The following is a 15535-nucleotide window of genomic DNA, read 5'->3' on the forward strand; positions in this document are numbered from 1 at the left end:
TTCACAGCAAGTTTAGACAGTCATTAATATGAAGAGAGAATTGTTGTTTCCTGAAAGGACAGGCGAGCGAAGCTGTCTGATCCAATTCACCAGATGGTCCGGTGTTGACAAGTTAATTTGTCCCGGGACCCACAACCACACCCACTCATAACCCCGACCCACACAGACAGACAGACAGACAGACAGACTGTCCCTTCGCCCCAAACCCCCTGCAGAACCACAAGGAATTGATCCACGGTCCGGGCTCGGTCGCAAAGTGAAAACCGGGGCTGAGGAGAGCCCGGAGACAAACACCCCGCTGCCCACTCCACCAACAACACGGCACAGCCGGACACATCTCACAACACCGGATCCGCTCCCGATGAAACCCGAATTTAATTTTGTTGTTCCAGATCGGACCCAACAAAAGGTGTTTTAAAATTGAAGCGCTCCCCCTCACGTGACGTCACACAGCAGCCCCCCCCACGCGCCTGACGTCACCCATGGTCTCCCCGTATCTGCATCTGCTGTCACGAGCACGGTGCCTTACGTCACACACGCGTTGCTGTGCTCGAGCTTTTTCGGTTTAACGGCTGAAATCGAGTCCCGCCCCCTCCCCGAACAGTCGACAGAGGAATTGAACTGATTGTACAGCTGCGCTATTCCCATTGGTGTGAAGCGATGTCAATCACTGGTTACACCCAATAGTGGAAGCGGACCAGCCGAGAGGGCGTTACCCCGTCTTCTGCTGCAGAGCGAACATCCCGTCAAACCGGAACAAAATCCCAAAGTAAATGTCCGCTTTCTGATTTATTTCCATTTCGCTCCGAGGGAAGTTGGGGCGTTTGTGAAGCGTCTCCTGCGGCCGGAGTCTGATGTATCGCTGAGAGGTAGGAGGAGACCGCTCGGCCCGTCGGTTTGATGCCGGTTCCCCGGGGAGGGAGAGGATGGAGACGGTGAGAGAGGGGGCGGACAGGATGTTTGTCCCGGTGGGGACAGGAGGGGCTCATCTGTGGAAATGTCTGAGCCCACGGTGGTGGCGATTCACCACATTGGGGGCAAACACCGGCAGACTGTTGCCCTGCAAGCGGGGCCAATGGTCCGGGCAAAGTGGGGATGGGAGTCGCGTTGGGGACCCGGGGTTTTATTGAACGACAGGACGGTGTGGAGGGGCCGAGTGGCCTTCCTGGTCTCTGTGTGTTTAAATACAAGGAATAACCAGGCCCTCCCCAGGCCTGCAGGATGTCCCAGTCGGTGTTGTAGGGACCGGTGCTCGGAGTCCAGTTGTTCCCAAACTGTGTCAACAATTTGGCTGAGAGACCAAATCCAACATTTCCAAATCTGTTACTGACACAAAATATATGTTCATAGAAACATAAAACACAATACAAGCCCTTCTGCCCACAAAGTTCTGTCGAACATGTCCCTACCTTAGAAATTACTAGGGTTACCCATAGCCCTCTGTTTTTCTAAGCTCCATGTACCTATCCAAAAATCTCTTAAAAGACCCTATCGTATCCGCCTCCACCACCATTGCTGGCAGCCTATTCCATGCACTCACTGCCCTCTGAGTAAAAAAATTACCCATGACATCTCCTCTGTACTCCCCAGGACCTTAAACCTGTGTATTCTTGTGGTAGCCATTTCAGCCCTCGGAAAAGCCTCTGACTATCCACACGATCAATGCCTCTCATCATCTTGTACAACCCTATCAGGTCACCTCTCATCCTCCAGCTTGAACTCCATCTGTCACTTCTCAGCCAAGTTTTGCATCCTATCAAAGTCCCGCTGTAACCTCTCCTCCGTCGCTCCAAGGAGAAAAGGCCAAGTTCACTCAACCCATTCTCATAAGGCATGCTCCCCAATCCAGGCAACATCCTTGTAAATCTCCTCTGCACCCTTTCTATAGTTTCCACATCCTTCCTGTAGTGAGGCAACCAGGACTGAGCACAGTACTCCAAGTGGGGTCTGACCAGGGTCCTATATAGCTGCAACATTACCTCTTGGCTCCTAAATTCAATTCCGCGATTGATAAAGGCCAATGCACCATATGTCCTTTTGAATGCCTTTTACTAGGTTTCGGCAAACTAGCAACAGAGGAGCTGAAGGCAGTGTGGACAGGGCCAACGAACTTATCCTATTCTTTAACAGATTTGACATTGTGACCCCTGCCCATCCCCCACATGAGCCATCTGTTGTCAGCCCCCAACCAACACATATTCCACTCTCCCCTCCTACCCCTCCTCACAGTCCCCCACCCTGCTGTCATGACTATACCCCACCCCCACAAAAAACCACCACAGCGGGCTTCACGACTGAACAGGTGAGAAGACAGCTGAAACATCTCAACCCAAGCAAGGCTGCAGGACCGGATGGTGTCAGTATCAGAGTGCTAAAAGCCTGTGCCCCTCAGCTATGTGGAGTACTTCGCCATGTATTCAACATGAGCCTGAGGCTCCGGAGGGTTCCTGTACTGTGGAAGATGTCCTGTCTCGTCCCTGTGCCAAAGACGCCATGCCCTAGCGGCCTCAATGATTACAGACCGGTGGCATTGACCTCCCACATCATGAAGACCCTGGAGAGACATGTTCTGGAGCTGCTCCGGCCTATGGTCAGGCCACACTTAGATCCTGTCCAGTTCACTACTAGCCTCGACTAGGAGTTGAGGATGCCATCGTCTACCTGCTGAACCATGTCTACACCCACCTGGACAAGCCAACGAGCACTGTGAGGGTCATGTCCCCAGGTATTTTTAATCCCCCACCATTTCCACACTGACCCCCTGGATGGACACAGGGGTCACCGGTACCTTAGCTCTCCTCAGGTCTACCACCAGCTGCTTAGTCTTTTTCACATTAAGCTGCAGATAATTCTGCTCACACCATGTGACAAAGTTTCCTACCATAGCCCTGTACTCAGCCTCATCTCCCTTGCTGATGCATCCAACTATGGCAGAGTCATCCGAAAACTTCTGAAGATGACAAGACTCTGTGCAGTAGTTGAAGTCCGAGGTGTAAATGGTGAAGTGAAAGGGAGACGAGATAGTCCCCTGTGGAGCCCCAGTGCTGCTGATCACTCTGTCGGACACACAGTGTTGCAAGCACACGTACTGTGGTCTGCCAGTCAGGTAATCAAGAATCCCTGACCCCAGGGAAGCATCCATCTGTATCACTGTCAGCTTCTCCCCCAGCAGAGCAGGGCGGATGGTGTTGAACGCACTGGAGAAGTCAAAAAACATGACCCTCACAGTGCTCGCTGGCTTGTCCAGGTGGGTGTAGACACGGTTCAGCAGGTAGAGCAGGGCTAGGCTACCGTGGCTGATGAAGGAAGATAAAGACTGAAAGACTGAAGAGTGCCATGTTAGGCAACGATAATGAATATTCCAGCTCTCAAATTCAGCTGCATGCACGGAGTGCTGGAGGAACTCAGCAGGCCAGGTGGCACCCATGGAAACGAGGGGCACCCATTTAGAACGGAGCTGAGGAGGAATTTCTTTTGCCAGAGGTTGGTGAATCTGTGGAATTCATCGCTGCAGATGGGAGTGGAGGCCAAGTCATCGGGTATATTTAAGGCAGAGCTTGATAGATCCTTGATTAGTCAGGGCATGAGGGGTTATGGGGAGAAGGCAGGAGATTGAGGCTGAGATGGGAAGGGATCAGTCATGATCAAATGGCAAAGCAGCTTCGATGGGCCAAATGGCCTAATTCTGCTCCTATATCTTATGGTCGTAAGTTAAGGACTGTACAAAAACCAAGGAAAGTGCATATAAGGTAGCAAAAGTAAGTAGGAAGTTAGATAATTGGGTAGCTTTTAAAATCCAACAACAGGCAAAAAAAAGCTATATGAAGGGGAAAGGTGAAATATGAGGGCAAACTAGACAATAATATAAACCATTATAAAAATGCGAAAGGGAGGCGAGAGTTGATATTGGACCACTGGAAAATGATGCTCATGAGGTAGAAATGGGGAAGAGATGGTAGATGAACATGATAGGTACTTTGCATCCGTCTTCTCTGTGGAAGACACTGGCAGTGTGCCTGAGATGCATGAGTGTCAGAAGCAGGAGTGAGTGCCATTGCTATTACAAAGGAAAATAAGCTGGGCAAACTCAGGTTCTTAAAGTGGATAAGTCGCCTGGATCAGATGGACTACATCCCAGAGTCCTGAGAGAGGTTGCTGAAGAGATAACAGATGCATTGGTCATGACCTGTCAAGAATCACTTGACTCTGGCATGGTCCCAGAGGACAGGAAGATTGCAAATGTCAATCCACTCTTTGAGAAGGGAGGAAGGCAGAAGAGAGCAAATTATTGTCCAGTTAGCCGAACCTCAGTGGCTGGGAAAGTGTTTGAGTCTATTATAACAGATGAGGTTTTGGGGTACTAGGAGACTAATGATAAAATAAGTCAAAGCCAGCATAGCGTCTGTACAGGGAAATCCTGCCCGACAAATCTGTTAGAGTTCTTCGAGGAAGTCATAAGCAGGATGGACAAATGAGAGACAGTGGATATCAGTTATTTGGATTTTCAGAAGGCATCTGATAAGCAGTCTCGTGTGACTACTTAACAGGATAACAATCAGAAGAAATACTGGCATGGATAGAGGAATGGCTGACAGTCAAGAGGCAGCGAGTGGGAATAAAAGCAGCCTTTTCCGGTTGGCTGGCAGTGACTAGTGGTCTTCAGGGGTCAGTATTCGGTCTGCTACTTTTCACATTGTTTGTCGGTGATGTGGATAATGGAACTGATGGATTTGTGGCAAGATTTGCGGATGATACAGAGATAGGTGGAGGCGTCGGTAGTGCTGAGGAAGGAATGCGATTGCAGCAGGACACAGACACTTTTGAAGAATGGGCAAAAAATTGGCAGATGGATTACAATATTGGGAAATGTACGATAATGCATTTTGGCAAAGGGAACAATAGTGAACTATTATCTGATTGGGGAGAAGGTTCAAACAACAGAAGTACAGAAGGAAATATGAGTCCTTGGGCAGGAGTTCCAGAAGGTTCAATGCAGGTTGAGCCTGTGGTAATGGCGGCAAATGCAATGCTGGCATTTAAACTGAAGCAGAATATATGAGCAAGAAGATAATGCTGGCACTTTATAAGATGCTACTTAGGCCGAACTTAGAGTATTTGGGACCCGTATCTCAGAAAAGGTGTGTTGTCATTGGAGAGAGTCCCGAGGATGTTCAAGAAGATTATTCCAGGAATGAAGGGGTTAAGATATGCGGAGCATTTGCCAGCCTTGGGCCTGTACGAAGATTATTCCAGGAATGAAGGGGTTAAGATACGCGGAGCGTTTGCCAGCCTTGGGCCTGTACGAAGATTATTCCAGGAATGAAGGGGTTAAGATACGCGGAGCGTTTGCCAGCCTTGGGCCTGTACGAAGATTATTCCAGGAATGAAGGGGTTAAGATACGCGGAGCGTTTGCCAGCCTTGGGCCTGTACTCCTGCACTGAGCTATGTTTAGTAAATGCGGGTGGGGGTGGTGTTAAATCCTCAAAACGGAGGAGCAAACTTTTAGAGTAGTTAAGGAGGATTTCATTCAGTCAGAGAGCAGTGAATCTGTGGAATTCTCTGACACATACGACGATGGGGCCAAGTCTGTGGGTACATTTAAGGCAGAAGCTAATAGTTTGCTGATCAGTCAGGGCATTACAGGATATGCCGAGGAGACAGGTGCATGGGGTTGAGTGAGAACCGGGATCAGCCGTGATAGAACGGCAGAGCAGACTTGATGGGGCTGAATGGCCTAATTCTGCTCCTATGTCTTATGGTCTTATACTGCTAGTGTCTTACACAGTGAAGATTGACGGAAAATACTTATTACATTCAGTCGCTGTTTCTTTGCTTTATTACTAACTCGCCAGCATCATCTTCCAGAGGTTCAATATCAGCTCTTGCCTCTCTCTTACTCTTTATATATCTGAAAAACTTTGGATACTTGATATTATTGGCACACATACCTTAATTTTTCATCTTGTCTCTCCTGTGTGTTTTTTTTTAAGTTGTCTCTTGTTGGGTATGTAAAACCTTCCCAATCCTCTAACTTCCCACAATTTTCTTGCTATATTATATGACCCCGCTTTTGTTTTTATCAAGGACGGGAGAAGATCCGTGGATGCTGGAAATCCAAGCAACACATACACAAAATACTGGAGGAACCAAGGAGGCCAGGCATCATATATGGGAAATAGTGAGCAGTCAATGTTTCGGCCAAGACCCTTCATCAGGACTGGGAAAAAAAAGATGAGACGTCAGAGGAAGAAGCGTGGGGGTAAGAGCGGTTGAAGAAGTGGTAGGTGATAGGTGAAACTGGGAGAGGGGGAGTAGTGAAGGAAAAAACTTCTTAGGATATAATTTCCTTAACGATTCTTGAAAAATCATTGCTAATGCCTCCACATCTCTTCAGCCACCTCTTTCAGATCTCTGGGGTGTACACCATCTGGTCCAGGTGACCTATTTACCTTCAGGCCATCTCTGTTTCCTGAGAACCTTCTCCCGAGCAAAGTAACTACACTTTCTGACCACTGGCATCTGGGACTTCCATATTCCTGCCAATGTCTTCCACAGATAAGAGTGATGTACAATACTTATTCGGTTTATCTGCCATCACCTTGCACCCCCACCCCATTACTACCTCTCCAGCATCATTTTTCAGTGGTCCGATATCCACTTCTGCCTCTCTTTTACACTGCATGTACCTGAAGGGACCAACAACTGCTTCAAAATTTATATTGGAATCAAACAGCGGTAGTGAAAATTGATGGTAATATAAGCAGTTGGACTAAAATTCAATGAGGAGTTAGACAGGGATGTGTTGCCTCAACAGAATTATTTAATACCTATAGTGAAATGATTCTCAGAGAAATAGAAGACCTAGATGGGATAAAATTGGAGGTGTTAATTAACATCAACAATATAAGATATGCAGACGATACCACCTTAATAGCAAGTGCTGCAGAAAACCTACATATCGTCCTAGACAAAGTAGTCCAAAGAAGTGCAGATTCTGGTCTAACCATCAACTGTATAAAAACAAACTGTATGGTAATATCAAAACAGCAGGATACTCCCAACTGCCAATTGTACATAGGAAACAAAGAGATTGAACAAAAGACCAGCTTTAATTACCTTGGTAGTTTTATATCACAAGATGGTAGAAGTAAAGTAGAGACAAAAAGAATTGCCATTGCCAAAACCAACTTCCAAAAAATGAAACCTATTTTTACCAACAGACACATTTCTATGACAAGACTTAGGCTACTAAAATGTTACATCTGGTCAATCTTGCAGTATGCTTCTGAAACATGGACATTTACACCAGAACTCCAAAGAAACTTAGAAGCAACAGAAATGTGGTTTCTTAGAAGAATGCTGAAAATATCATACAGGGTAACTAATGAGTCAGTACTCCAACGTGCCCATACAAAAAGATATTTCATGAGAACATTAAATAAGAGGAAATTTGAATTCCTGGGCCATGTCATCAGAAATAGAATGCCTCACATTACAAGTCCATGTGCCTGGGAAACACGGTAGAGGAAGGCAAAGAAGAAAATATATGGACACTGTGAAAGGACTAACAGATCTAAGTGTGCGAGATATCACTGACGCTGCGAGGGATCATTCAAGGTGGAGAGCCATGTTCGCCCATGTGTGTAACGCACAAGGCACATGAAGAAGAGAAGAAATACTTGAAGAAAAATTTGGTATCCTCTTTAATATTACTGGCTAGCTCACCTATGCAATCCATCTGCAATGTTCTGACGAGAACTATCCTTTGTTATTCAAATAACAAGCCATGGGTGACAAAGGACATTAAGGACATCCTGAACGCTAAAAAGAGGGTGTTTAGAGGTGGAAATAGGGAGGAGCTGAGGGCAATACAGAGGGACCTGAAAGCCAGGATCAGGGAGGCTAAAGACATGTACAGGAGGAAGCTTGAGTGGAAACTCCAGCAGAACAACATGAGAGAGGTCTGGAGGGGGATGAGGACCATCACTGGGTTCCGGCAAACTAACAACAGAGGAGCTGAAGGCAGTGGGGACAGGGCCAATGAACTTAACCTGTTCTTTAACATTTGACATTGTGACCCCTGCCCATCCCCCACAAGAGCCATCTGTTCTCGGCTCCCAACCAACACATATTCCACTCTCCCCTCCTACCCCTCCTCACAGTCCCCCACCCTGCTGTCATGACCATACCCCACCCCCACAAAAAACCACCACAGTGGGCTTCACGACTGAACAGGTGAGAGGACAGCTGAAACGTCTCAACCCAAGCAAGGCTGCAGGACCGGATGGTGTCAGTACCAGGGTGCTCAAAGCCTGTGCCCGTCAGCTATGTGGAATACTTTGCCATGTATTCAGCCTGAGCTTGAGGCTCTGGAGGGTTCCTGTACTGTGGAAGACGTCCTGCCTCATCCCTGTGCCGAAGACGCTGCGCCCCAGCGGCCTCAATGACTACAGACCGGTGGCATTGACCTCCCACATCATGAAGACCCTGGAGAGTCTTGTTCTGGAGCTGCTCTGGCCTATGGTCAGGCCACACTTAAATCCCCTCCAGTTCGCCTACCAGCCCCGACTAGGAGTTGAGGATGCCATCGTCTACCTGCTGAACCGTGTCTACGCCCACCTGGACAAGCCAGCGAGCACTGTGAGGGTCATGTTTTTTTGACTTCTCCAATGTGTTCAACACCATCCGCCCTGCTCTGCTGGGGGAGAAGCTAACAGTGATGCAGGTGGATGCTTCCCTGGTATCATGGATTCTTGACTACCTGACTGGCAGACCACAGTATGTGTGCTTGCAACACTGTGTGTCCGACAGAGTGATCAGCAGCACTGGGGCTCCACAGGGGACTGTCTTGTCTCCCTTTCTCTTCACCATTTACACTTCAGACTTCAACTACTGCACAGAATCTTGTCATCTTCAGAAGTTTTCGGATGACTCTGCCATATTTGGATGCATCAGCAGGGGAGATGAGGCTGAGTACAGGGCTACGGTAGGAAACTTTGTCACATGGTGTGAACAGAATTATCTGCAGCTTAATGTGAAAAAGACTAAGGAGCTGGTGGTAGACCTGAGGAGAGCTAAGGTACCGGTGACCCCTGTTTCCATCCAGGGGGTCAGTGTGGATATGGTGGAGGATTACAAATACCTGGGAATATGAATTGACAATAAACTGGACTGGTTAAAGAACACTGAGGCTGTCTACAAGAAGGGTCAGAGCCGTCTCTATTTCCTGAGGAGACTGAGGTCCTTTAACATCTGCCAGACGATGCTGAGGATGTTCTACGTATCAGTGGTGGCCAGTGCTATCATGTTTGCTGTTGTGTGCTGGGGCAGCAGGCTGAGGGTAGCAGACACCAACAGAATCAACAAACTCTTCCGTAAGGCGAGTGATATTGTGGGGATGGAACTGGACTCTCTCACGGTGGTACTTTTGTCAGTTAAATAAAGGTTCATGCGAATTAACATATCACAGATTTTCGTTTTTTATTGCATTTTGGAAAATACCCCAACTTTTCTGGAAATGGGGTTTGTATATATCCTGTGCCTTCCGAATTGCTTCCAGAAATTCCAGCCATTGCTGCTTTGTTTTCATCCCTGCCCGTGTTCTTTTTAAATCAATTTTGACCAATTTTTCTCTCATGCATCTCTAATTCACTTTATTCCACATCTGATTTTAGCTTCTCCTTCTTGAAGGTCAGGGTGAATTTGTTAATATTAAGATCACTTGCCCCTAAGGGTTCTTTGAACTTAAGTGACCTCATTAATACCAGTTCATTACAACAACCAATCCAGAATAGCTGAGCCCCAAGTGGGCTCAAACTCGAGCTGCTCTAAAAAAGCATCTTGTAGGCATTCCAGGAATTCCTCCTCTTGAGATCAACACCGTCCTAATTTTCCTAATCACCTGCATGACAATCCCCCATGACTATTGTAACATTGCCCTTTTGGCACACATTTTCTACCTCCCTGTGTAATCAGTGGACCGCACACTTACTACTGTTTGGAGGTCTCCATACAATTCCCATCAGGGATTTTTTTTTACATTTATTGCTCCTTAATTCTACCCACAGATTCTACACCTTCCAACCCTATGCCACCTCTTTCTAATGATTTTATTTAATATTTTACAAACAGAGCCACACACAACCCCAATACTGGCTTGTTCTTACAAGAAATGTATCTGGGAAACGAGAGGACCTGCAGATACTAGAAATCTAGAGAACTACACACAAAGTGCTGGAGGTGCTCAGCATGTCAGGCAGCATCTAGGGATGGGAATTAACATTTCAGGCCAAGACCCTTCCTCGGGACTCTTGATACCCACGTATCTGGAATATCAACAAGCAAAGAAAATAGAAAGTAGTGCGAAATAGGGAAAAACTTTGACAAAATTTAGTTCAAGGCTTAAAAAAACTCTTGCCAAACAGAGCTCAATAGTTAACAAATACAACGAAGGCAATAAACACTTTCATCAATACCAACATTAGCTTTTTTAAAGTGAAAATATCTTTGTCCCATTTCAATCCATTTCAAAGGTAAATAACTTTAGAAAAGACTATTTACACTCAAACCCATTTAGATTAACACTACCTTGGAAAGAACACACATGAAAAAAAAATCACACAACAGTCAGATAAAACTTCTAAGTATATATTTAAATCTTGCTTTAAAATACAAACTCATGAATGCCCTCCATCACTTCATAAAGGCACCATAAATTCAAGCCTGGTCCGGTTTTAGAGTCAAAATCTTACAAATTATATGATAATCAATACATTATTTCAGACAGGACAATCCATAATAACCATTCAGATATAATATTACAGGATAAACAAGTGGGAACAACTCCCTCAATAGATAAAACCATTCCCAACACACACGTTCCTCGACCAATGGAGCACCTCACCACAGGCATTGTTTGCGTCACTAGTCAGATAACCAAATTATTTTCTCTGTCAATCAGCTTCCAAATGTTGCTACTCTGTCATTCATTGCCACGCCCCGCTGCTGATTCCCTTCTCCTCATCATACGTTCTTACCCTGAACATCGTCCAGAGCCTCAAACTCTGCCCTGTGCAGACCTGCTGCTGGTTTCTGACCCTGCTCTGTTGAACACCCAACCAATGGTTTCCCATTCTGATTTCAGACTTTAGAGGACAGTGGTTTTTTCTAACAACCCTTTAGAAGCACAGAAAATGACATGTAATGTGGAAATGAGCCCTGAATAAGGAGGTTAACTCCCAATGTCATTCTTCCTCAGCCCAGAGATTTGAGAGGCGAAGGATATCTCAGATAGAACTGCAGTCAGCTCGACTTGTTCAGCCTGCAGAAAATTCAAGGGAAACCTCTTCACCCACAGAGTGGTGACTGTTTGGAACCCATCCCACAGGGAGAGCGAGAGATGAACAACAGCAGAGGACTTAAAAGGACTGTCATGGAACAGAATCACTGGCAGGGTCCAGCCAGCCTGAGCTGACTCTCTACTGAACACTAGGTGAGTTATAAATTCACTAAGTCCCTGACACAGAGTTTAAAATAGAACTGATTTATTTGTCTCAGATGCAGTCCCTTTAAAGGTGAATATGCAGCAGAAGAAACTCCTCCCATGCCCAGTGACCAGGGTGCAGGACTGGGTGTGGTGAGCAGCAGCAATAATTACAGAGTTCAGCACCGACAGTCAGTCTCGAAATTGCATTCAGCAATGGTGATGGACAAATATCCAGCATGCAGCTTATTGAAACTTTCTCCCCAGTGTGAACCCAGCAGTATGTCACAAGTGTAACATGCTGTAAGGTTTCACTGCTAATGTAACGGCCTCGGTGCAGTGTTTCACTGCTGAGGTAATGGTTTCTCTGTAGCAGCAATGTTTAGGTTACAACTAGAGATAACAGGGTTTTGGAGTGCGGAGCAATCCAATGAGTGAAATGTTCTTTCTTGTGAGTCTGGAAGAGAGATTTTTGTGGTCTTTTGCCAGCGAGAGATGAGAAGATGCGAATGGAGAGAGTGGGCCCTTTTTGTTCTTCGCTAACCATATAGTCAAAGTAAGAAATATAAAGCTTAATTGTTTAATCACATATTGTTGTCTGTTTGTTATTTCAGGGTACTGATGGTAACAGGGGACAGATCACGCAGCATCCTCCCAAACGAGATTTCTTAAGTTTGGCTCGGCTGGGGGGGCTATCACCCCCTATATTAAGCTGCTAGCTGAAGCGAGAGTTACACAAGGTTAGATGACTGAGTGAATCCTTTCCCACATTCACAGCAGGGGAACGGCCTCTACCCAGTGTGAACTTGCTGGTGTCTCTGCAGTTGAGATGACCAAGTAAATCTCTTCCCACAGTCTGAGCAGGTGAACGGCCTCTCCCCAGTGTGAACTGACTGGTGTGCTTGTAGGTGGGATGACTGAGTGAATCCTTTCCCACACTCTGAGCAGGTGAATGGCTTCTCTCCAGTGTGAACTCGCTGATGTTCCTTCAGTTGAGATGATGAAGTGAATCCCTTCCCACATTCCAAGCAGGTGAACGGCCGCTCCCCAGTGTGAACTCGCTGGTGCGCCATTAGGGTGGATGACTGAATGAATCCCTTCCCACAGTCTGAGCAGGTGAATGGCCTCTCCCCAGTGTGAACTCTCTGATGTGCCTTCAGTTTAGATGACCGAGTGAATCTCTTCCCACACACTAAGCAGGTGAATGGCCTCTCCCCTGTGTGAACTGACCGGTGTGCTTGTAGGTTGGATGACTGACTGAATCCTTTCCCACACTCTGAGCAGATGAACGGTCTCTCCCCAGTGTGAATTCGCTGATGCACCTTCAGTTGATATGATGAAGTGAATCCTTTCCCACAGTCCGAGCAGGTGAACAGCCGCTCCCCAGTGTGAACTCGCTGGTGAGATATTAGGGTGGATGACTGAGAGAATCCTTTCCCACAGTCTGAGCAGGTAAATGGCCTCTCTCCAGTGTGAACTCTCTGATGTGCCTTCAGTTGACATGACCGAGCAAATGCCTTCCCACAGACTGAGCATGTGAATGGTCTCTCTCCAGTGTGAACTCTTTGATGTATCTTCAGTTGAGATGACCGAGTGAATCCCTTCCCACAGTCTGAGCAGGCGAACGGCCTCTCTCCACTGTGAACTGACTGGTGTATCTTCAGATTAGATGAGCAAGTGAATCCCATCCCACAGTCTGAGCAGGTGAATGGCCTCTCTCCAGTGTGAACTCTCTGATGTACCTTTAGTTTAGATAACCGAGTGAATCCTTTCCCACAGTCTGAACAGGTGAATGGTAGCTCTCCGGTGTGAACTAACTGGTGTCTCAGTAGCTGAGATGACAAAGTGAATCCCTCCCCACAGTCTGAGCAGGTGAACGGCCTCTCCCCAGTGTGAACTCGTTGATGTACCTTCAGTTGGGATGAGCAAGTGAATCTCTTCTCACAGTCTGAGCAGGTGAACGGCCGCTCCCCAGTGTGAACTCGCTGATGTACCTTCAGTTTAGATGAGCAAGTGAATCCCTTCCCACAGTCTGAGCAGGTGAATGGCCTCTCCCCAGTGTGAACTCGCTGATGTACCTTCAGTTTAGATGAGCAAGTGAATCCCTTCCCACAGTCCGAGCAGGTGAACCGTCCCTCCCCGGTGTGAACTCGCTTGTGAGCCATTAGGTCAGATGACCGAGTGAATCCTTCCCCACAAATTCAGCAGATGACCAGCCTCTGCCCAGTGAGAACTGACTGGTGCGTCCACAGGTGGGAAGACTGACTGAATCCCTTCTCACACACAGAACAGGTGAATGGCCTTGCCCAGTGTGAACTTGCTGATGTACCTTCAGTTGAAATGACTGAGTGAATCCATTCCCACTGTCTGAGCAGATGAGTGGGAACTCACCCGTGTAAGATGACGGGCGTGCCAGTCGGTCAGATGAGCGAGTGAATCCCTCCCCACAGTCTGAGCAGGAAGGATGATGGAGTGAATCCTTTGCTCCACTTCTTAAATATCTGGACAGAGACAGCAAAACTAGCGTGTTGTGTTCAACGTTCCCGTAGACAAATTCCTTGTCAGTTTTAACCTGTAAAAAGATTTACAAAATCCATCAATGGGTGTAGGACGACATTTCAGATGACATCACTTGAGTTGTCAAGGTGTGATCTGATATCACGCTGTTACAGTGAAGTTCAACCCAAGTTGGAAGGAGAGATCATCTAACTGGGCACAGTGCTGGTATCTGTAATGACCATCAAATTCTCTGATGCTCTTCCTATCTCTGTAAGAATGGGGCATTTCTGTCATCTCCAATCTGTGACCTGGCCCCACAGTTACTGAAACCCTCTCGCACAAATTCCGGCAGTGCATTCCACACTACCACCACTCTCTGTGTAAAACACTTACCCCTGACATCCCCTCGGTATCTATCTCCAAGTACCTTAAAACTATGGCCCCTCGTGTTAGCCATTTCAGCCCTGGGAATAAAACTCTGTCTATCCACACAAACAATGCCCCTCATCATCTTATACATCTGAATAAGGCTCTGAACATAAACAAGGAAATTATGCATTGCTTTGAGGATTTGTTAGAAGTATACACAATTATGAGGGTATAGATAGGGTAAATGCAAGCAGCTTTTTCCAGTGAGGTCGGTGGGATGACAACCAGAAGTTGTGGGGATGTGGGGAAGTGGGGAAGGTGAAAATTTAACGGGAATATTTGGAAAAGCTCTTCGCTGAAATGGTTGTGAGTGTGTGGAATGAAATGCCAGCTCAAGTGGTGAATATGAGGTCAGCTTCACCATTTCAAAGAAGTTCAGATGGGGGTCTGGATGGTAGGGGTATGGGGGGCAATGGTCCCGGTGCAGGTAGCTGCATTAGACAACTTAAATGTTTTTTTTGGCATTGACTAAATGGGCCAAATAGCCTGTTTCCAAACTGAACTTCTCCATGTTTCTATGACAGAGAAGCTGGCCAAACTTGTTTGGAAGGGTAAAGGTAGGAGTGACAATGGAGCAGCAATGGCTGGAATTTCTGGGAGCAATTCGGGAGCTGAGTGATCGATACATCCAAAAGAAGCATTGGAAAGGCAGGAGGACACAACCGTGGCTGAAATGAGATGCCGAACCAACAGAAAAGCCAAAGGGATGGCAAAATATAGAGCAAAAACTATTGGGAAGCTTTTAGAAACCTACAGCAGATGACTAAAGAAAAGTCAGATGGGCTCAGGGCATGGAATTATGATATTGATTAATGAGTTTTGGTAGCACCCAACAGTCTGAGGCATTTCGAGGAACAAAATATCCCGGGCCTCAATATCTCTTGAAAACCAAAGTTCCCTGCACCAGTTACCTTTCAACTTTTATTTTGGCAGGCACATACAAACTCTACACCCTCAAAATTTCACTTCTGAAGGCCTCCCACTTACCAAGTACTCCTTTGCCAGAAAACAGCCTGTCCCAAACCACACTTGTCAGATCCTTTCTGATACCATCAAGATTGACCTTTCTGCAATTTAGAACCTCAACCCATGGTCCAGACCTTTATTTTTTTTATCTTTACTTT

The 15535-nt window shown here is 46.6% G+C and overlaps 1 protein-coding gene and 1 long non-coding RNA gene across 2 annotated transcripts; one reads left to right on the forward strand and one right to left on the reverse strand.

Annotated features, from left to right (window-relative positions):
- The first annotated feature begins 6089 nt into the window (after positions 1–6089).
- LOC140206897 (uncharacterized) lies at positions 6090–15313 on the forward strand. The gene is made up of 4 exons (XR_011888417.1): positions 6090–6260; positions 11259–11492; positions 12098–12223; positions 14936–15313. It is a non-coding gene; the product is annotated as an uncharacterized lncRNA (long non-coding RNA).
- LOC140207407 (uncharacterized) lies at positions 10605–13648 on the reverse strand. The gene has a single exon (XM_072275935.1). It carries the CDS (start codon positions 13646–13648, stop codon positions 12275–12277), a length of 1374 nt encoding a protein of 457 aa, XP_072132036.1. The 3' UTR covers positions 10605–12274.
- Positions 15314–15535: the final 222 nt, after the last annotated feature.

Source organism: Mobula birostris, chromosome 13, assembly GCF_030028105.1.
Source record: "Mobula birostris isolate sMobBir1 chromosome 13, sMobBir1.hap1, whole genome shotgun sequence".
NCBI classification, from domain to species: domain Eukaryota; kingdom Metazoa; phylum Chordata; class Chondrichthyes; order Myliobatiformes; family Myliobatidae; genus Mobula; species Mobula birostris.